Raw genomic sequence first — 23,626 nt, 5'->3', positions numbered from 1 at the left:
GCATTCACTATCCTATCTACCTGCGACTCCACTTTCAAGGAGCTATGAACCTGCACTCCAAGGTCTCTTTGCTCAGCAACACTCCCTAGGACCTTACCGTTAAGTGGATAAGTCCTGCTAAGATTTGCTTCCCCAACATGCAGCATCTCGCATTTATCTGAATTAAACTCCATCTGTCACTTCTCAGCCCATTGGCCCATCTGATCAAGATCCCGTTGTAATCTGAGGTAACCCTCTTCACTGTCCACTACACCTCCAATTTTGGTGTCATCTGCAAACTTACTAACTGTAACTCTTATGCTCGCATCCAAATCATTTATGTAAATGATGAAAAGTAGAGGACCCAGCACCGATCCTTGTGGCACTCCACTGGTCACAGGCCTCCAGTCTGAAAAACAACCCTCCACCACTACCCTCTGTCTTCTACCTTTGAGCCAGTTCTGTATCTAAATGGCTAGTTCTCCCTGTGTTCCGTGAGATCTAACCTTGCTAACTAGTCTCCCATGGGGAACCTTCTCGTATGCCTTACTGATATCCATATAGATCACATCTACTGCTCTGCCCTCATCAATCTTCTTTGTTACTTCTTCAAAAAACACAATCAAGTTTGTGAGACATGATTTCCCACGCACAAAACCATGTTTACTATCCCTAATCAGTCCTTGCCTTTCCAAATACATGTACATCCTGTTCTTCAGGATTCCCTCCAACAACTTGCCCACCACCGATGTCTGGCTCACCGGTCTATATTCCCTGGCTTGTCCTTACCACCCTTCTTAAAAAGTGGCACCACATTAGCCAATCTCCAGTCTTCCTGCACCTCACCTGTGACTATCGATGATACACATATCGCAACAAGATGCCCAGCAATCACTTCTTTAGCTTCCCACAGAGTTCTTAGGTACACCTGATCAGGTCCTGGGGATTTATCCACCTTTATGCGTTTCAAGACATCCAGCACTTCCTCCTCTGTAATATATAAATTTTGCAAGATGTCACCATCTATTTCCCTACAGTCTATATCTTCCATTTCCTTTTCCACAGTAAATACTGATGCAAAATACTCATTTAGTATCTCCCCCATTTTCTGCGGCTTCACACAAAGGCCACCTTGCTGATCTTTGAGGGGCCCTATTCTCTCCCTAGTTACCCTTTTGTCCTTAATATATTTGTAAAAACAATTTGGATTCTCCTTAACTGTATTTGCCGAAGCTATCTCATGTCCCCATTTTGCCCTCCTGATTTCCCTCTTAAGTATACTCCTATTGCCTTTATACACTTCTAAGGATTCACTCGATCTATCCTGTCTATACCTTACATATGCTTCCTTCTATTTCTTAACCAAACCCTCAATTTCTTTAGTCACCCAGCATTCCCTGTACATACCAGCCTTTTCTTTCACCCTAACAGAAATATACTTTCTCTGGATTTTCGTTACCTCATTTCTGAAGGCTTCCCATTTTCCAGCTGTCCATTTACCTGCAAACATATGGCCCCAATCAGCTTTTGAAAGTTCTTGCCTAATACCGTCAAAATTGGCCTTTCTCCAATTTAGAACTTCAACTTTTAGATCTGGTCTATCCTTTTCCATCACTATTTTAAATCTAATAGAATTATGGTCGCTGGCCCCAAAGTGCTCCCCCACTGACACTTCAGTCACCTGCCCTGCCTTATTTCCCAAGAGTACGTCAAGTTTTGCACCTTCTCTAGTAGGTGCATCCACATACTGAATCAGAAAATTGTTTTGTACACACTTAACAAATTCCTCTCCATCTAAACCCTTAACACTCTGGCAGTCCCAGTCTGTTTGGAAAGTTAAAATCCCCTACCATAACTAACCTATTATTCTTACAGATAGCTGAGACCTCCTTACAAGTTTGTTTCTCAATTTCCCTCTGACTATAAGGTGATCTATAATACAATCCCAATAAGGTGATCATCCCTTTCTTATTTCTCAGTTCCACCAAATAACTTCCCTGGATGTATTTCCAGGAATATCCTCCCTTAGCACAGCTGTAATGCTATCCCTTATCAAAAATGCCATCTTCACCCCCCGCACCCACCTCCTCTCTTGCATCCCTCTCTATCCTTTTATAGCATTTGTATCTTGGAACATTAAGCTGCCTGTCCTGCCCATCCCTGAGCCATGTTTCTGTAATAGCTATGATATCCCAGTCCCATGTTCCTAACCATGCCCTGAGTTCATTTGCCTTCCCAGTTAGGCCCCTTGCATTGAAATAAATACAATTTAATTTATTAGTCCTACCTTGTCCCTGCCTATCCTGTTTGACTTGCTTCTGTTCTCAACTGTACCACTCTCATTGATTTCTTTACTCACTATCTCCCTGGGTCCACCCTCCCCCCAGAACTTACTAGTTTAAATCCTCCCAAGCAGTTTGAGCAAATCTCTCTGCCAGTATATTAGCCCCCTTCCAATTTAGGTGCAATCCGTCCTTCTTGTAGAGGTCACTTCTACCCCAAAAGAGATTCCAATGATCCAAAAATGTGAATCCTTCTCCCATACACCAGCTCCTCAGCCATGCATTCATCGGCTCTATCCTCCTATTCCTGCCCTCACTAGTTCGTAACACCGGGAATAATCCAGACAATACTACTCTTGAGGACTTCCTTTTTAAATTTCTGCCTAACTCTCTGTAGTCTCCCTTCAGAATCTCAACCTTTTCCCTTCCTATATCGTTGCTTGCAGTGTGGACAATGACCTCTTGCTGGCCCCTCTCCCCCGTGAGAACATTCTGCACCCTCTGAGATATCCTTGATCCTGGCACCAGGGAAGCAACACACCATTCTGCTTTTTCGCTGCTGGCCACAGAAATGTCTGTCTGTACCTTGGACTAGAGAATCCCCCTAACACAATTGATGTCTTCTCCAAACTGGAATATCAAGACCGTAACATGTAGGAGCAGAAGTAGGCCATTCAGCCCATTTAGTCTGGCACAACCTCAAGGGAAATGAGCAGCAAACACTAGGTCTACTAGAAACACACTAATCGTATGAATAAAGTAAAAAAAAATTAGATCCCTCATTTGACTGGGCTGATAACAGGGAGTGTGTATATACACATTTCTGGAATAACAGGTGGAGCTTGGCTTGGAATCTCCATTTGCAGAAGGATCAAATTCCAGGAAGGGGAATTTCAATCTGGGATTACGAATTAATTCTGGGCTTGAAAATTAATCAAGTTTTAGACATTTTTAATCAACCTGTTCAGAGATATTATGATCTAACTCTGGAGCAGATGTGATTTGAACCTTGGCCTTTTAGGGACACCACCACTGTGTCAGGGAAAACCTAAATCAGGTTTGATGCTCATCCTGAGCTCATGTACTCGTGACAAATTGTGTAAAATTTGTGGATAGCCTGCTTTTCATTGCTCTGCTTATGGAAATTTATGGATTAGTTTAATGAAAATTTTTGGAAATTTTTTTATAGTTTGTATCGTTACTTCACATTGACTAGATCAGACAGAATCATTAATCACAACAAGTGTTTTATATCCAAACTATTAGAGAGAACACACTTCTAATTTAATCATGGGGTAGTTAAAGCTAAGTGTATATGAACTAGTGAGAGAGGTTGCGGATAATTTGAAACAGAACATGAATTACTTCCTGTAATATGTGCTCAATTTATTTGCGATCTGTGACTATTAATTTGTGAAATTATTTTGCTTACTAATCATGATCAGGTAACTGCATGAAATACAATTTCAGTCCAGAATAGTCAGTTTTAGCTTAAGTCTTGCTAGTTTGGGAAATGAAATGATGCACAGGACTATTAATGTACATTTCTGAAGGGCATAGTGCTTTGAGAAAGTGCAGGAGGCTGTGACGGATCTAAACTGGAGGTACTTGATACTGACACTAAATGAAATCTCTTCAGTGATCACTCAAATCCACCTTAACGTCAGATTAGTTGGCATTCTGTCGTCCCACTTTACATGCAGAAGTCACATGACACCAGGCCTTCATCAGATGGAGGATTAAGGAATCCTTAAAATGTTACGGTATCTATTGGGGTTAAGGACCGATAAGTCCCTGGACCTGATGGGGTGTATCCTAGGATATTAAAAGAAGTAGCCACGCGATAGAGGATGCACGAGCAGTAATCTTTCAGAAATCCTTAAACATTGGGAAAGTCCCAGAGGGCTGGAAAACTGCCAATGGAATACCTTTATTTAAGAAAGGAAGGAGACAAAAAAAAAATCAGGATAGGCCAGTTAGCTTAACATCTGGGAAAATATCGGAGTCTAGAATATAATAACAGGGCATTTAGAAATTCCAAATATGATCAGGGAGAGTCCACGTAGCTTCATATAGTAAAAATCATGCCTAACAAAGTTTACAATTCTTTAAGGAGGTAACCAACAGGATAGATAAAGGGAATGTGATGTAATATTTAGATTACTTACAGTGTCGAAACAGGCCCTTCGGCCTAACAAGTCCACACTGACCCTCCGAAGAGCAACCCACCCAGACCCATTCATTTACCCCTTCACCTAACACCACGGGCAATTTAGCATGGCCAATTCACCTGACCTGCACATCTTCGGATTGTGGGAGGAAACCAGAGCACCCGGAGGAAGCCCACACAGACACGGGGAGAATGTGCAAACTCCACACAGTCACCTGAGGCGGGAACTGAACCTGGGTCTCTGGATCTGTGAGGCAGCAGTGCTAACCACGTATATTGAGATTTTCAGAATGCGTTTGATAAGGTATCACACATAGGGCAATTTAATAACAGCCCATGATCGTACATTCACATTGATAGAGGACTGGGTGACTAATTGAAGACAGAGAGTTGGGGTTAGCGGGGCATTTTCGGGATAGCAGCTGTAACTAATGAAGTGCCACAGTGATGTGGCCATCGTTGTTTAAAATACATGAATGACTTGGATGACAGAAGTGAATGTGTATTTATCACAAAAATAGTTAGTGATTATGGTACAAAGATTCTGCAGAGGCATATAGACTTGCAAGCCGGTAGACAAAAGCATAGCAGAATTTTAAGCTTTTGATAAGTGTTGCACATGAAGCTGATAAATAAGATAGCAGCCCATGGTATTAAGGGCAAAATATTTGCATGCATAGAGGATTGATGACTGGCAGAAGGCTTGACTAGTGGAAACATTTTCTCCATGTTCACTCTAACCAGGCCTCTCGATGTTCTTTAAGCTTCAATCAGATGCCCCCTCACCCTTCCACATTCCATAATGTATAGACCCGGAGTACGGATAAAGGAGTCTTTTTCAGGAGAGCAGCTGATGACTGAGGAGTTCCACAGGATTCATTGTTGGCACCACAACTTCTCAGGTTATATATTAACAATCTGGACACAAGAACTGAGGCCATTGTTGCTACGTTTACAGATGAACCAAAGATAGGCAGAGGAGCAGGTAGTGTTGAGGAAGTGGGGAGGCTGCAAAAAGTCTTGTTCAGGCTAGGCAAGTGGATAAAGAAGTGGCAGATAGAATACAGTGTGGGAAAGTGAGGTTATGAAATTCGATAGGAAGACTAGAGGTGTCGATTATTTACTAAATGGGAAAAGGTTTTGGAAATCTCGAGTGTAAAGGGATGTAAGAGTCCTAATTCAAGATTCTCTTAAGGTTAACATGCAGGTTCAGTTGGCATTTAGGAAGGCAAATGAATGTTGTCATTTATTTCAAGAGGGCTAGAGTACAAGAGCAGGGAAGTACTGCTGAGGCTGTACAAGGCTCTGATCAGACCACATGTGGAATATTGTGAGCAGTTTTGGGTCCCGTACCTGAGGAGAGATGCTAGCATTAGAGGACGCTCAGAGGAGGTTCACAAGAATGATCTTTGCGATGAAGGGCTTGTCATATGAGGAGTGGTTGAGGACCCTGGGTCTATACTTTATGGAATTTAGAAGGGTAAGGGGCCATCTGATTGAAGCTTAAAGAATACCGAGTGGCCTGGTTAGAGTGAACGTGGAGAAAATGTTTCCACTAGTCAAGCAGATTAGGACCCAGAGGCACAGCCTCGATAAAGGAGCAACCTTTTAGAATGGAGATGAGGAATTTCATCAGCCAAAGTATACTTCATCTGTGGAAGTCATGGCCTCCCCAGCCCTCTGTGGCAAAGTCATTGAATGTATTTAAAACAGAAATAGATAGGTTCTGAATTGGTAAGGGGCTTAGGGATTATGGGGAGAAGGCAGGAGAATGTGATTGAGAAACAGATCAGCCATGATCGATTGGTGGAGCAGATTCAATGGGCTGAAAGGTGTAATTCTGCCCCTGTGTCTTATAGTTTTGGGAGAAGCTCAGGCAGGATCACTTCTCAAGGTACAGCAAGATCATAAAAAGTCCAGCCTCCTTTAAAAGCAAACATACCAGAGGTTGAGAGAGAACACGAGGAGAAAAAATCCTGAGGTAGCATCTTGTCCAAATTAAGTCATCTGCAGTATTCTGCTCAAAGTCACCCAAGAACAAGTCATCCTGAGGACTGCCGTACCTGCAAATAATGAACAGTGTCAGCTTTGCCATGACAGACAAATGACATCACCTTATCACCTTGCAGTGCCACATTCACGGGGATTGGGAAAGTGAACCCCATGGCCTTCTGCTTCTGCTTACCCGTGAAATCAAACAACTTATATTAAATTGACAATGTTGTTTCTTACAAAGTTTATTATTTCACCAATTGGCCAATTTCCTGGTATGATATGATTCTCCTCACTATTTACTATCTTGCCAATTTATGTGAGATCTGCAAACTACAAAATTGGGCTCACGTACCCAAATCCAGGTAATTTATGTGACCAAAATAATCTTTGTGGGATTCCACTGCATCCTTTTTTTTCCAGCCATTATTGTTTGGAATAAGAGTCCTTTTCCATGAGTTGGAAAGTTGTCATTTCTCTCCGGATTGTCTGGGAAAGCTGTCATGATGCCCATGTGATCTGGGAAACTGTTTTCCTGTCTAATGAGTTGGAATGTCCCCTTACACTGTGTCAGTCTTCACATAGGGTGGGTCAGCAACTATCTTTTGTGTTGTGGAGTTCTAATCATTTCCTGGAATTACATTATTGACTCCATATCATAATCCCCTTACTATTCTACAGTACAATAAGCTGATGTTCAAAATGTAATAGTGAACTTCCAAACATTGTACTTTCAGGGTTAGCAGCAGTCTGTGCCGCACTGACCAGCTGACAGTTCAGAACCAGCAGCAACTTTTCTTGGCTATTTCCTCAGCTGGAGTAAGAATTTAATTAATCTGCTGCAGAGATGGTGTAAGTTCAATTTGATTGTAACAGGACAGGGGTCATGATAAAAACATTTCCAAATTATATAACCACTGAGCTAGTCAGCTGTATTGAAGAAAATATCAATTTTCAACTTCCAGTTGTGTTCTAGTGGCATTTATTTCAATGACAACATAACCCTATTCCTTTGAGATGGGTCTGTTCACAGAATTTCACAAACAGCCTGAAATGCACAGGCAACCGGAAATGTTTACAGCATTTTCTCAGGTTTGCTTTTACATGATTCGAGGAGTTTGGAGAAGAAAGGGGACAATTACATGATTCCATCATTTCCTGCTGTGATTAAACTGTGATTGGACTGCTCTGTGTTCAAGCACCTTCCATTAACAGGGCAAATGGTTCTGCCTTCCATTCAAGATAAAAATTTTCCTTTTGGACAGTCACAGCATGGATTAACAAAAGGCAGTTCTTCCTTAACTTATTTACTGGAATTCCACGAAGACATTATGAGCACAATGGACAACAGGGACCCAGTAGATGTGGTGTATCTAGATTTCCAAAAGGCATTCAGCAAGGTGCTGGACAAAAGGCTGCTGTATGAGATAAAGATGCACGGCGTTACGGGTAATGTATTAGCATAGATAGAGGATTGGTTAGCAGGAAGGGAAGAGTTGGGATAAATGAGTGCTTTTCTGGTTGGCAATCAGTGACTAGTGGTGTGCCTCAGGGATTAGTATTGGAACTGCAATTATTCACAATTTACGTAGATGATTTGAAGTTGGGGACTACGTGTAGTGTGTCAAAGTTTGCGGATGACACTAGGATGAGTGATAGAGCAAAGTGTGCAGAGGACTGTGAGTGTTTGCAGAGGAGCATAGTTTAAGTGAGTGGACAAAGGTCTGGCAGATGGAATATAATGTTAGTAAACGTGAAGTCATCCATTTTGGTTGGAATAACAGTAAAAGGACTATTACTTGAATGTTAAAAATTTGCAACATGCTGTTATGCAGAGGGACCTGGGTGTCCTTGTGCATGCAGGTTGGTCTGCAGGTACAACAAATAATCAAGAAGGCAAATGGCATGTTGTCCTTCATTGCTAAAGGGATTGAGTTTAAAAGCAGGGAGGTAGTGTTACAGCTGTATAGGGTACTGGTGAGGCCACACCTGGAGTACTGCGTGCAGTTTTGGTCTCCTTATTTGAGAAAGGATGTTCTGGCAGTAGGGAGAATGCAGAGGAAGTTCACTAGGTTGATTCCGAAATTGAGGGAAATAGCTTATGAGGAGATGCCAAGTAGACTGAGACTATATTCATTGGAATTAAGAAAAATGAAGGTGGATCTTAGGGAAACATATAAAATTATGAAGGGAATAGATAGGATTGAAGTAGAAGAATGTTTCCACTGGTGGGTGAAAGTAGGACAAGAAAAGTAGGCCTCAAAATTAGGGGGAGCAAACAGAACATCCAGAGGGTTGTGAATCTGTGGAACTCCCTGCCCAGTGAAGTGGTTGGGGTTCATTATTGAATTTTTGAACAGTAAAGGAATTAAGGAGGATGGTGAGAGCGCGGATAAGTGAAGCTGAGGTCACAAAAAGATCAGCATGATCCTACTGAATGTCAGAGTGAGTTCAAAGGGCCAGATGGCTTACTCCTGCTCCTGGTTCTTATGTCCTTATCTGCTGGTTCCCTGGAAAGGTGTATAAATCCAGATAACCAAGCTTCAGTCCCTCTGACAGGTTGTGTTTATTCTATGATAATCCTAATGTGCTTTGGAACTGATTTTTTTTTCCCTGTTGTCACTCAGCATTAGCAAACCATACTGAATTCAATCAACTTTGTGATTCAACCTCACACAAAAGTGATGCAAACAGCTCACATCTGATCAAAGAAAGCGAACAGTGTATTCTGTAGATGATGAGAAAATAGTTTTATTGCATCTTTCACTTCCCTGTCATGTACTGACTTCAAATGCTGAAGCTCTTATTTTGCAGAAATAGAGGGGTATTTACGCAGTGATACGCACACACTTGTACGACAGTAGAGGATGTGACTATGTCCAGGCTCTGTGCCTGTTTTCTGTAGAGGACATAGCATTTTGCAGGGATAGTGTTTATTGTCTTTGTTTATAGGGGACACGGTGTGTTATAGGGGTGGGGTTTACTGTGTGTTTGTTTATAGGGGACACGGTGTGTTATAGGGATGGGGTTTACTGTGTATTCGTTTATAGGGGGCACGGTATGTTATAGGGATGGGGTTTACTGTCTGTGTTTGTTTATAAGGGACACTGTGTGTTATGGGGATGGGGTTTACTGTGTGTTTGTTTATAGGGAACACGGTATGTTATAGGGACGGGGTTTACTGTCTGTGTTTGTTTATAGGGGACATGGTGTGTTATAGGGATGGGGTGTACTGTCTGTGTTTGTTTATAGGGAACACGGTATGTTATAGGGATGGGGTTTACTGTGTGTTTGTTTATAGGGGACACGGTGTGTTATAGGGATGGGGTGTACTGTCTGTGTTTGTTTATAGGGGACATGGTGTGTTATAGGGATGGGGTGTACTGTCTGTGTTTGTTAATAGGGGACATGGTGTGTTATAGGGATGGGGTTTACTGTGTATTCGTTTATAGGGGACACAGTGTGTTATAGGGACGGGGTTTACTGTCTGTGTTTGTTTATAGGGGACACGGTGTTTATAGGGATGGGGTGTACTGTCTGTGTTTGTTTATAGGGGACACGGTGTGTTATAGGGACGGGGTTTACTGTCTGTGTTTGTTTATAGGGGACACGGTGTGTTATAGGGACGGGGTTTACTGTCTGTGTTTATAGGGGACACAGTGTGTTATAGGGATGGGGTTTACTGTCTGTGTTTGTTTATAGGGGACACGGTGTGTTATAGGGACGGGGTTTACTGTCTGTGTTTGTTTATAGGGGACACGGTGTGTTATAGGGACGGGGTTTACTGTCTGTGTTTATAGGGGACACGGTGTGTTATAGAGACGGGGTTTACTGTCTGTGTTTGTTTATAAGGGACACGGTGTGTTATAGGGACGAGGTTTACTGTCTGTGTTTGTTTATAGGGGACACGGTGTGTTATAGGGACGGGGTTTACTGCCTGTGTTTGTTTATAGGGGACACGGTGTGTTATAGGGACGGGGTTTACTGTCTGTGTTTGTTTATAGGGGACACGGTGTGTTATAGGGACGGGGTTTACTGTCTGTGTTTGTTTATAGGGGACACGGTGTGTTATAGGGACGGGGTTTATTGGATCCTGGGTCGCAGCTCTGTCGATATCATTAAGAGTGGAGGACACAAGATCAGCGCCCTGGATGTTGAGTGCCATCTTCTGGGACATCCGCATATTTCAGGTTTGAAATATCCGAATAATATATAAATCTGATTTTCGTTGCTGCTTTCCTAGCTATTTGATATTTTTCACTTGGTTACACGTTCCGGTATACCATCCCAGTGCAGTCAACACCACCATCTGCCTCTTTACCTCACACACACCCACGTATCCCCATCACTGTCTCTCTCTCTCTCACTTTCTGTTTCTCTCACAAAGGCCTTTTCACTCTCTATCACGCACGCACGCACACCCTCTCTGCCCCAATGCCACCCTCCCTCTGATGTGAAGGTACTCCTCCATGATAGTACCCAACAATGCCTTCTCAGCATCAAGGAAGCTAACCTTCTATCCCTGGACTCCATTTACATCTCTCGTTGCCGCGGAAAGGCTGCCAACATCATCAAAGTAAACACGGAGGAGGCTGGAAGGAAACAGCAGCTAGGTTGGCACTGTCAGGAGTTACAGAAGTCAACATTTCAGATGTAACCCTTCTGGACCCACCAGCAGGGTTGTCCTGAAGAAGGGTTACACCCTAAATGTTGGCTTCTCCACCTCCTGATGCTGCCTGGCTTGCTGTGTTCTTCCAGCCTCCTTTCTCTCTACTTTGGATTCCAGCATCTGCAGTATTTTTGTCTTGTAACATCATCAAATAAATCTTAATTTGCCACCCAGGTAATGCTCTCCTATAACTTCTTCCATCAGCCATGAGATACAGAGGCTTGTACGCATGCACTAACATATTCAAGAACAGCTTTTTTCCCACCATTATTTGTGACAAAGTGAGTTTCTTTTTTCTAGAAGCTGTTCCTTTTCTCAAGGATACTATGTCCTTGCTATTTTTTAGAGGGGTCGTAAACACTCTTGGTGCCGATTAGACTGGTTTGGTACAGAGATTAAAGGGTATCGAGAGGCCTTTTGTTTACATATAAACAGATGAGAGTTCAGGCCAAAGTGGTCATGTGTTAGAAGTGACCTGTATAATGAAAGAGGAGTGGCCAGCTCTCTAGCTGAGCAGTTCAAGTCCAGAACTAGTTAAGAGTTCAACAGTGATGTGTGTGGAAACTCACTCTCTCTCTCTTTCTGCTCATCTAACTTCAACCTGTAAGCATCTTTCCTTTTTGTTTACTGTGTTTTAAGGAGGTTTGCTTATTGGGACTGTTGTGAATATTCGGAACAGCATACTTAAGTCGAGTTTGGACAGGCTGAGTTCTGTAGGGGTTCTTTATTCTGTTGTTTGTGTTTCTTTGTGTAATCTTGTGAGTAAATTTTTGTCTGTTATAAAACCTGGAAGTCAACCTAGCTGCCTCACTCTGGGTAATTTTCACTACACACTTACTAAAGTTATAACCTGGACTGCCTGCTTAAGAATGTTTTGAGTGGTCTGGCCCAATCCATATCATATTAGACTGATGAATAGACTCTCTAACTTCAAATAGTGTTGTTCTTGTTAATGTTGATCTTGCTTCGCACACGTCCTGTGCAGTGTAACCTGTACGCCTCACTCTGTCCAAGTTTTCTTCACCCCACGATCCTTGCTTACTCCAATCTGTCTGTACTGTTCATAAACTATGTTTTTCACTGTACGTAGGTACACGTGACAATAAATCAAATAGATGCCTGTGTTGGACTTGGATAGACAAAGTCAGAGTCATACAACTCCATGTTATAGTCCAAAAGGTTTATTTAAAATCACCTTAAAAAGAATTGTTGGACTATAACATGGTGTCGTGTGATTTCTTTTTCTCTCACCTTCCAAATTCTCTGTTCCTCCACTCACATTTTCTCACACTTCTCTCACTGCTTGTAGGTGTAAGTATGGGCCTACATGAATCCCGGGTTTAATTGAGGAGGATGAGGAACAACAAGGTATGGGCAAATTAAGATTTATTCCCCCTAAGTCTGCTAGTTATTAGATGGGCAGAGGTGGCAGTCAGTGGAGTGGTGTGGCCCTGTCAGATGTGGGAGATCAGGGAGCAGTCGAGTGTCCTTGGTGACTGTCTACAGGAAGCCTGTCTGGCTGCAACTCCTCTCAGACCACATGTATGAATTAGAGTGGCATTTGGAAGCACTGAGGACCAGACAGGAGGCAGAGAGAGTGTGATGGATAGCTTCAGGGAGGGGCCACACAGTGCTTTCCCAATTTTACAATTCTAACTTCCTGTCTCCCAATCTACAATTACTGTACCCAACTTCGCAACAAGGGGTTCAAGAAAGCAGCTCACCACCATCTTCTCACGGGCAACTAGGGACAGGCAGTGATCGTCAGCAATGCCCACATCCCACAAATGGATAAAAAAAGCAATGAGCTTTCAGTACAAAGGAATTTGAGTCCAGGAGAAAAGTTGTCTTTCTGCCATTGTAGATAGCCTGAGTGAGACCACATCTTTGATTTGATTTGATTTATTACTGTCACATGGTACAGTGAAAAGTGTTCTTTTGCAGGCAGGTTGTACTATACAAGTGCTTCAGGGTAACAGAACAAAATTCAATTATACAGTTTGATCTTCTTATCTAAGGAGGGATATACTTGCCATAGAGGAAGTATAATAGAGGTTCACTTGATTACTCTCTGCGATAGTGATATTATTTTAAAATGAGAGATTGCAGAGGCTGGATCTTTATTCCTAAGAGTTTTGAAGAATGAGGCTTGATCTCATTAGAATTTGCAAGATTCTCACAGGGCACAACGGAATGTTTGTTGGTAGAATGTTTCCCCGGATTAATGAATCTTGGGCCAGAGGATATAATCTCAAAATAAAGAGCAGGACATTCAAGACTGAGATGAGGAATTTCCTTGACAGACACATGAATAAGTAAGGAATAGAGGGATATGCACCATGTGCAGGCAGACGATAATAGTTTAGCATGGTGACATGGTGAGCCAAAGGGCAGATTCCTGTGCTGTACTGTTCTAAGATGGTGATGAATCTGTAAAATTCTCTGCTTCAGAGGACTGTGCAAGCTCAATTATTGACTAGATTCTTCTGCTAATTAAACCAAATACCCAGGCAAGATCACCTCACCTCGTAGTCTGTTAAATTATGAGTGACCGAGAACTCCTAAATTCCACTACTTAATGAAGAATAACATCAAATTTATTCCGTAACTCTAAAAGTGAACATTAAACAACAACTATTCACAACTCTAAGCCCCCCTTTCTCTTAGCTGCTTGTTATCTGCCTCCAACACTGTAACAATATAGTGCTCCAATAAAAACCCGTATAAACATTACAGCAACTTAATTTCAGAACCAGATGGTGGTTGTCATCTCTGGTGTGGACCTCCTTTCAGCTGAAAATCTCCCTGGGTCGTCTTCTGTCTCTTACTGCAAAGATGTCTCATATGAAAAAGGTACCTTTGATTGAGAGGGTTTTGAATAGCAGTCTTTCTTGATGGCAGTTACTCCCTGTCCATGACAGTTACTCCCTGTCCATGACAGTTACTCCCTGTCCATGACAGTTACTCCCTGCCAATGGCAGTTACTCCCTGCCAATGGCAGTTACTCCCTGCCAATGGCAGTTACTCTCTGTCAGTGGCAGTTACTCCCTGTCAATGGCAGTTACTCCCTGTCAATGGCACTTACTCTCTGTCAATGTTGGTTACTCTCCGTCAGTGGCAGTTACTCCCTGTCAATGGCAGTTACTCTCTGTCAGTGGCAGTTACTCCCTGTCCATGACAGTTACTCCGTGTCAATGGCAGTTACTCCCTGTCAATAGCAGTTACTCTCTCTTGATGGCAGTTACTCCCTTTTGATGGCAGTTACTCCCTGTCAATAGCAGTTACTCCCTGTCGATGGCAGTTTCTCCCTGTCAATAGCAGTTACTCCCTGTCAATAGCAGTTACTCCCTGTCAATAGCAGTTGCTCCCTGTCGGCAGTTACTCCCTTTCGATGGCAGTTACTCCCTGTCGATGGCAGTTTCTCCCTGTCAATAGCAGTTATTCCCTGTCGATGGCAGTTATTCCCTGTCGATGGCAGTTACTCCCTGTCGATGGCAGTTACTCCCTGTCGATGGCAGTTACTCCCTGTCGATGGCAGTTACTCCCTGTCGATGGCAGTTTCTCCCTGTCAATAGCAGTTACTCTCTCTTGATGGCAGTTACTCCCTTTTGATGGCAGTTACTCCCTGTCAATAGCAGTTACTCCCTGTCGATGGCAGTTTCTCCCTGTCAATAGCAGTTACTCCCTGTCAATAGCAGTTACTCCCTGTCAATAGCAGTTGCTCCCTGTCGGCAGTTACTCCCTTTCGATGGCAGTTACTCCCTGTCGATGGCAGTTATTCCCTGTCGATGGCAGTTACTCCCTGTCAATAGCAGTTTCTCCCTGTCGATGGCAGTTATTCCCTGTCGATGGCAGTTATTCCCTGTCGATGGCAGTTACTCCCTGTCGATGGCAGTTATTCCCTGTCGATGGCAGTTACTCCCTGTCAATAGCAGTTTCTCCCTGTCAATGACAGTTTCTCCCTGTCGATGGCAGTTATTCCCTGTCGATGGCAGTTATTCCCTGTCAATAGCAGTTACTCCCTGTCAATGACAGTTTCTCCCTGTCGATGGCAGTTACTCCCTGTCAATAGCAGTTACTCCCTGTCAATAGCAGTTACTCCCTGTCAATAGCAGTTTCTCCCTGTCAATGGCAGTTACTCCCTGTCGCTGGCAGTTACTCCCTGTCGCTGGCAGTTACTCCCTGTCGATGGCAGTTACTCCCTGTCAATAGCAGTTTCTCCCTGTCGATGGCAGTTTCTCCCTGTCAATGGCAGTTACTCCCTGTCAATAGCAGTTTCTCCCTGTCGATGGCAGTTACTCCCTGTCGCTGGCAGTTATTCCCTGTCGATGGCAGTTACTCCCTGTCAATAGCAGTTACTCCCTGTCAATAGCAGTTACTCCCTGTCAATAGCAGTTTCTCCCTGTCGATGGCAGTTACTCCCTGTCGCTGGCAGTTACTCTGTGGCTGGCTTTCAAAATGCCTGTTTTTTTCATACCGCAAGCATCGGATTGTCTTATTGCTGCGATATTGGCAAAACAATAAATTCAAACTCGATTGGGTTTTGGTATCCTAAGGCATAATTTAAACTGATTAGTTAGATTTGAATTGTTGTCAAACAGCCACTAACTCAGGTATCTATTTTACAGCCAATTGTTACATATTTTCAATTTTCCAGTAAACTCTGAGACTGTTAGTTAGTCATATGACCGGTGCTTGTAAGTTCTCAGTGTAAAACAGCACTCACTCTCTCTTAAAGGTACAGTACACACCTTCAACTTCATAACAACAATAATGGCTTTAGGGATAAGGAGCCTGGACTGGCAAGTGAAATTGAGGAGATGCTCAGCCATGATCTGGAATGGTAGAGCAGGTTTGACTGACTGAATAGTCTATTTCCTTTCCTAAAATATCATTTACACAGTTACACTTCTATACTTTCACATATTTTCATTCTTTCTGAATACAGACACATACCCACTGAGACATGCCCCCAATCCCGCTATCCCTGCCCCAGAGCCCTGGACCTCACCCCGCTTTCGTCCCCACTATTCCCCCTGCACTCCCCTCCACTGCCCAGGAGCTGCCTACCTTATTCTTGCACACTATCTGTCATTGTAGATGTTGCAGTTATTGGTGCTCCTGATATGACCTGGGGACAGAAGGTGGTTGCAGTTGTACAGTTAAAGGAAGGATGTTCACTATCCCAGAAGGAGCTGAAGGAATGGGCCAGGTAAGGGGAGGGGGTTGGAGATAAGGTGCAGTGGGGGTGGGGTGGGGTCAGTGTGCAGAGAGGGGTGAGGTCAGGGCACGGTCAGGGCGTGGGGGAGGGAGGTCACACTGCGGGGACGGGGGGTCGGGGGCAAGGAGAGGTGGGGTCGGCAGGGGGAGGGGGGGGTCAGGGTGTGGGGAGAGGCGGAGTCAGGGCGCGGGGAGGGGGAGTCAGGGTGCGGGGAGTCAAGGCACGCGGAGGGGGGGGTCAGGGTGCAGGGAGAGGGAGGGTCAGGGCGCAGGGAGAGGGGGAGTCATGGTGCGGGAAGAGGTGGGGATAGGGAGGGGTGGGGAGAGGAGGATCAGGGCGCGGGAAGAGGGGGGATCAGGACGTGGGGAGAGGGCGGGATCAGGGCGCGGGGAGAGGGGGATCAGGGCGCGGGGAGAGGGGGATCAGGGCGCGGGGAGAGGGGGATCAGGACGCGGGGAGAGGGCGGGATCAGGACGCGGGGAGAGGGGGATCAGGGCGCGGGGAGAGGGGGATCAGGGCGCGGGGAGATGGGGATCAGGACGCGGGGATAAGGAGATCAGGACGCAGGGAGAGGGGGATCAGTACGGGGAGAGGGGGATCAGCGCGGGGAGAGGGGGATCAGGGCGCGGGGAGAGGGGGATCAGGACGCGGGGAGAGGGGGATCAGGACGCAGGGAGCCAGGGTGCAGGGAGAGGGGGATCAGGGCGCGGGGAGATGGGGATCAGGACGCGGGGATAAGGAGATCAGGACGCAGGGAGAGGGGGATCAGTACGGGGAGAGGGGGATCAGCGCGGGGAGAGGGGGATCAGGACGCGGGGAGAGGGGGATCAGGACGCAGGGAGAGGGGGATCAGGACGCGGGGATAAGGAGATCAGGACGCAGGGAGAGGGGGATCAGGACGCGGGGAGAGGGGGATCAGGACGCGGGGAGAGGGGGATCAGGACGCAGGGAGAGGGGGATCAGGACGCAGGGAGAGGGGGATCAGGGCGCGGGGAGAGGGGGATCAGGACGCGGGGAGAGGGGGATCAGGACGCGGGGAGGGGGATCAGGACGCGGGGAGAGGGGGATCAGGGCGCGGGGAGAGGGGGATCAGGGCGCGGGGAGAGGGGGATCAGGACGCGGGGAGAGGGCGGGATCAGGACGCGGGGAGAGGGGGATCAGGGCGCGGGGAGAGGGGGATCAGGGCGCGGGGAGATGGGGATCAGGACGCGGGGATAAGGAGATCAGGACGCAGGGAGAGGGGGATCAGTACGGGGAGAGGGGGATCAGCGCGGGGAGAGGGGGATCAGGGCGCGGGGAGAGGGGGATCAGGACGCGGGGAGAGGGGGATCAGGACGCAGGGAGCCAGGGTGCAGGGAGAGGGGGATCAGGGCGCGGGGAGATGGGGATCAGGACGCGGGGATAAGGAGATCAGGACGCAGGGTGAGGGGGATCAGTACGGGGAGAGGGGGATCAGCGCGGGGAGAGGGGGATCAGGACGCGGGGAGAGGGGGATCAGGACGCAGGGAGAGGGGGATCAGGACGCAGGGAGCCAGGGTGCAGGGAGAGGGGGATCAGGGCGCGGGGAGATGGGGATCAGGACGCGGGGATAAGGAGATCAGGACGCAGGGAGAGGGGGATCAGGACGCGGGGAGAGGGGGATCAGGACGCGGGGAGAGGGGGATCAGGACGCGGGGAGAGGGGGATCAGGACGCGGGGAGAGGGGGATCAGGACGCGGGGAGAGGGGGATCAGGACGCAGGGAGAGGGGGATCAGGACGCAGGGAGAGGGGGATCAGGACGCGGGGAGAGGGGGATCAGGACGCGGGGAGAGGGGGATCAGGACGCAGGGAGAGGGGGATCAGGGCGCGGGGAGAGGGGGATCAGGACGCGGGGAGAGGGGGATCAGGACGCGGGGAGGGGGATCAGGACGCGGGGAGAGGGGGATCAGGACGCGGGGAGGGGGATCAGGACGCGGGGAGAGGGGGATCAGGATGCGGGGAGAGGGGGATCAGGACGCGGGGAGGGGGATCAGGACGCGGGGAGAGGGGGATCAGGGCGCGGAGAGGGGGATCAGCGCGGGGAGAGGGGGATCAGGGCGCGGGGAGAGGGGGATCAGGACGCGGGGAGAGGGGGGGATCAGGGCGCGGGGAGAGGGGGATCAGGACGCGGGGAGAGGGCGGGATCAGGGCGCGGGGAGAGGGGGATCAGGACGCAGGGAGAGGGGGATCAGGACGCGGGGAGAGGGGGATCAGGACGCGGGGAGAGGGGGATCAGGACGCAGGGAGAGGGGGATCAGGACGCGGGGAGGGGGGATCAGGACGCGGGGAGAGGGGGATCAGGACGCAGGGAGAGGGGGATCGGCGCGGGGAGAGGGGGATCAGGACGCGGAGAGGGGGATCAGCGCGGGGAGAGGGGGATCAGGACGCAGGGAGAGGGGGATCAGCGCGGGGAGAGGGGGATCAGGACGCGGGGAGTGGGGGATCAGGACGCAGGGAGAGGGGGATCGGCGCGGGGAGAGAGGGATCAGGGCGCGGAGAGGGGGATCAGCGCGGGGAGGGGGATCAGGACGCAGGGAGAGGGGGATCGGCGCGGGGAGAGGGGGATCAGGGCGCGGGGAGAGGGGGATCAGGGCGCGGGGAGAGGGGGATCAGGGCGCGGGGAGAGGGGGATCAGGGCGCGGGGAGAGGGAGGGTCAGAGCGCGGGGAGAGGGGGTCAGGGCGCGGGGAGAGGGAGGGTCAGTGCGCGGGGATAGGGAAGGTCAGTGCGCGGGGAGATGGGGTCAGGGCGCGGGGAGAGGGAGGGTCAGTGCGCGGGGAGATGGGGTCAGGGCGCGGGGAGAGGGAGGGTCAGTGCGCGGGGATAGGGAAGGTCAGTGCGCGGGGAGATGGGGTCAGGGCGCGGGGAGAGGGAGGGTCAGTGCGCGGGGAGATGGGGTCAAAGCGGGGAGAGGAGTGGTCAGGGCGTGGGGAGAGGGGGATCAGGACGTGGGGAGAGGGAGGTCCGGGTGCGGGGAGAGGCGGGGTCAGGGCGTGGGGAGAGGCAGGGTCAAGAGGCGGGGGGAGTTGGGGTCAGGGTGGGGAAAGTGGGGGTCAGTGTGATGTTAGTGAACAGCACTAAGGTTGCGCTTGGCTGTTATGACCTGAGTGATGACTGGGTTTTGGGGGGTTGGTTTGACAGGTCATCGTGAGGGTTAAAACTCCAGCACTGGTTAACTATGCTGACTGATTTTATTTTGATTGCAGGCAGCATTTACCCACCTACAGTCTCCCCACGGAACTGATCCTTGTGGAAGAGATACCTCGCAACAATATAGGAAAAGTGAACAAGAAAGATTTGCTCAAACATTTTTATCCCCCAACCAGCAAATAGACTGGATTCCTGCAAGTCACAGTTTCTGCACCTTGCTATCTCATCATCACGACATAGTGAAGATCTAAAACCTTCTCAGATCCCACCTTAGTCTAATCCTCTCCAGTCATCTTTAATAGGGAACAAATAACAGATTGGCATCATTGGGGGCAGAATGATTGAACGAGACATGGTGCCCTTTATTAATGGTATCGAGTGGAACACTTTCTACTGGTCACCTGCTTGCTGACCAGTTGAAATCGGACTGTAGCCTAACTGCCAGGACAAAGACTTTTGCCATTAAAATATAAATCTGAATCTCTTGTGATTATTCTGGTCTCTTCAGTGTTATGCAATGTTTTGGAGTGTTAGTTATTTATATGTAAGACCATAAGAGACAGGAGCACAAATGAGGCCATTTGGCTCGAAGTGTCTACCTCGCCATTCTGTCAGGCATGATAGATTGGTTTCTCAACCCCATTTTCCTGCTTTCTCCCTTGGCAGTCAACAACTTACCTATCTCTGTTTTAAATGTACTCAATAACCCGGCCTCCACAGCTTTCTGAGGCAATGAATTCGGCAGATTCCCCACTCTCTGGCTGAAGACATTCCTCCTTATCTCCGTCTAAAACATCTTCCCTTTACTCGAAGGCTGTGCTCTGGGGTCTTAGTCTCCCCTGCCAATGGAAGCATCTTCCCATCGTCCACTCTGTCCAGGCTGTTCCGTATTCTGAAAGTTTCAGTCAGATCCCCCCCCTCCCCCATCCTTTTACTGTTACGTAGCGTTATGTACTGTTACCGTTATGTACTGTTACCGTTAATCTTTCTAGAGTGCTGCATATTAATTCTCTATTCCCTTCTGTGCAGGAGCCAAGTTTCCTGTGCCACATTTTGATTGAAAGCAAACTCATGACATCACTTCCAGGGAAATAGTTTGAAACCAGCAAACTTGTAGGGTTTTATTTGAGGATATCGTTAGGGTTCTGGATGAGAATAATTTATGAACAAAATCTTCTTGAATGTTCTGGAAAGTTGTGAAATGCCCGTGTTGAGGCATGCTGTTCAGAGATGGAGTACCATGGTCATAATGTGTAATACTGGGGTAGGAATCCTGCAGGCAGTAAATCCTAGTCCATAGATGTAGTTTGGCATGGAGATTTGTGATGTTCCACAGGGCTTGGTCCATGGACCATGGTCACCTACTGCGCACAGCACTTATCCATGATCTGGAGACTGCTGTTTGGAATATAAAATTGCAACCAAAACAAATATGTCCAAGAGTTAAGATAATAAAAGAACTCAATCAATTCCAGCACTGTAAGATGTAGCCTATTTTCCCTCCAAATTTCATTTTAAAACTTGCCCAGCAATAGGAGGCTTGATTTTAAATGGCAACTTCCACCCACAGAATAGAGATTTGCCAATAAGAGGAGTTGTGGGGGAGTTGTTGAGCTGTGGCTGCAGTCCATTCCTCATGGTCATGGCGGTCATGTCTTGAGTAACAGTTCCAGCCTTGAATTGGGGTCTGTTCTTCTCCTCTGCAACAGTGCATTGTGAATGATCTCTCAGCCCGCGGGAGGTAATTTGGGCAGTCAGTTGATTCGCAGGCCCCAGTTCACAAGAAATGGGATATTCTCCTGGTTATGATGGCAGTTGGAGTATCAGCAGCAATAAGGTGACTTTGACAGAGGTGATGTACTGGGTCTGGTCAGTGGTGACATGTGCTGCTTCTCCTTGCTGTTGCATCCTCAGGGAATGGTTGGGCAGCTGTAGAGTATGGTATGGTGTCCTGTAACCACTTAGGAAATCAAGAGGGTGTGTATGGAACAAAAAATGTAATTTGTTCTAACTTTGCATGATATATTTTGATAAATGGAATGCTAAAAGGGTCAGTACAATGTACATGTTTTATCTTTGGTAGGGAATGGTACTTTGTGGGGAAACAGAATATTATTTAAATTGGGAAACTGCAGAATGCTGTGGCACAGAGAGATCTGAGTGTCTCTGTACATGAATCACAAAAAGTGAGCATGGAGATGCAACAAAACATTAGGCAGGCCAATGAAATGTTGGTCTTTGAGAAAGGTGAAGCCTTTCTTCTCTAGTCTTCTTCCAGAGGTGAGTTAAGGGTTACAGGGGACAGGCAGGCAACTGGAATGAAGGTCACAGTCTTCTGTCTCCAGTGATACAAAGAAAGGCATGAAAATAAAAGATAAAACTAACGTTGGGTTGTATGGAAGGTTGTCTATTTTTAATATTGGACATGCTGCTGGTGGGATTTCAGAGACTGTACATGGTGGGAAACACAGTGATCCTGGGAAAGGTCCATGTAGAGCTTCAAATATGATTCCTACTTTAAAGAACCTCCGCTTCTTCAAAATATTTAGAGCAACATAAAGTTTGCGGAAGTCAGACAGAGCTGCAAATTCATGGACTCGATTGTGTTAGACTGGAATCACCAATAAAAACTAACAGATGGAGTCAGGAGACTATGACCGTCATCTGTGTGAGAGTGAAAAATAGCCTGGCTGTGTGTTGTAGTTGTGGTTTGCTGGAATCGTTAAATACAAAAGAGGTAAATGGAGGTTCGACTAGAACAGGGAATGCTTTATCGTGCATCCTCTCACCTCCAGTCAGTCTTACACACCTTATTCATCCCTCTGTCTTTATTTCTACACTCCCCTTATCATTACATATACATCTAACAGTTATGGCTATTAAGCAACCATTGGATCTAGCGTATATACAGCGTCAGGAATATTTACAAAAGAAAATGGATAAAGAAAACAACCCTTCCATAGTCTATATTTTCATGATCTGTCTTTCCGAAATGGTGATTTCTCAAAGATTATTATACAAAATGTGGAGGAATGGGATTGTGGGAGACACAGCAGTATGGATCAGTAATTGGCTTGCTGAAAGAAAGCAGAGGGTTGTAGTTGATGGAACATGTTCATCTTGGTGTCCAGTTACTAGAGGAGTACCACAAGGGTTGGCGTTGGGTCCACTGCTGTTCGTCATTTTTATAAAAGACCTGGATGAGGGCGTAGAGGGTGGGTTAGTAAATTTACAGACGACACTAAGGTAGGTGGAGTTGTGGATAGTGATGAAGGATGTAGTAGATTGCAGAGAGACATAGATAGGATACAGAGTTGGGCTGAGAGGTGGCAAATGGAGTTTAATGTGGACAAGTGTGAGGTGATACACTTTGGACTGAATAATCAGAATGCAAAGTACTGGGCTAACGGTAAGATTCTTGGGAGTGTACACAATACTCCAAGTGTGGCCGTACGAGAGTTTTGTACAGCTGCAGCATATCCTCCTGGTTCCGGAACTCAATCCTTCTATTAATAAAGGCCAAAACACTGTATGCCTTCTTAACAACCCTGTCAATCTGGGTGACAACTTTCAGGGATCTGTGTACATGGACACTGAGATCTCTCTGCTCATCTGCACTCCCAAGAATCTTAAGTAGATCTAATCTACTTAAAGTGTGAGGTGATACACTTTGGACTGAATAATCAGAATGCAAAGTACTGGGCTAACGGTAAGATTCTTGGGAGTGCAGATGAGCAGAGAGATCTCGGTGTCCATGTACACAGATCCCTGAAAGTTGTCACCCAGATTGACAGGGTTGTTAAGAAGGCATACAGTGTTTTGGCCTTTATTAATAGAAGGATTGAGTTCCGGAACCAGGAGGTTATGCTGCAGCTGTACAAAACTCTCGTACGGCCACACTTGGAGTATTGTGTACAGTTCTGGCATGTGGAAGCTTTGGAAAGGGGCAGAGGAGATTTACTAGGATGTTGCCTGGTATGGAGGGAAGGTCTTTATGAGGAAAGGCTGAGGGACTTGAGGTTGTTTTCGTTAGAGAGAAGAACGTTAGGAGGTGACTTAATAGAGACATAAGATAATCAGAGGGTTAGATAGGGTGGACAGGGAGAGCCTTTTTCCAAGTATGGGGACAGCAAACACGAGGGGAC

General features: G+C 46.8%; 1 protein-coding gene across 8 annotated transcripts in view; it reads left to right on the top strand.

The window, feature by feature from the left end:
• The window catches only part of acsf3 (acyl-CoA synthetase family member 3), a 159,034-nt gene extending 139,073 nt beyond the window's left edge, over nucleotides 1–19,961 (top strand). For 7 of the 8 annotated variants that reach the window (XM_060837542.1, XM_060837544.1, XM_060837540.1 and 4 more), the window contains exons 8-10: nucleotides 10,479–10,613; nucleotides 16,193–16,304; nucleotides 19,538–19,961. In XM_060837542.1, coding sequence (XP_060693525.1) covers nucleotides 10,479–10,613; nucleotides 16,193–16,304; nucleotides 19,538–19,664 — 374 coding nt within the window. In that variant the 3' untranslated portion in view covers nucleotides 19,665–19,961. Of the gene's footprint in view, nucleotides 1–7,160; nucleotides 7,240–10,478; nucleotides 10,614–16,192; nucleotides 16,305–19,537 lie in introns of those variants that run through there. The other variant, XM_060837546.1, reaches the window with a different exon arrangement.
• Nucleotides 19,962–23,626: the final 3,665 nt, after the last annotated feature.

Source organism: Hemiscyllium ocellatum, chromosome 17 (genome assembly GCF_020745735.1).
Source record: "Hemiscyllium ocellatum isolate sHemOce1 chromosome 17, sHemOce1.pat.X.cur, whole genome shotgun sequence".
NCBI lineage: Eukaryota > Metazoa > Chordata > Chondrichthyes > Orectolobiformes > Hemiscylliidae > Hemiscyllium > Hemiscyllium ocellatum.
The sequence above is the reverse complement of the archived record's forward strand: the minus strand, read 5'-3'. Positions and strand labels throughout refer to the sequence as shown.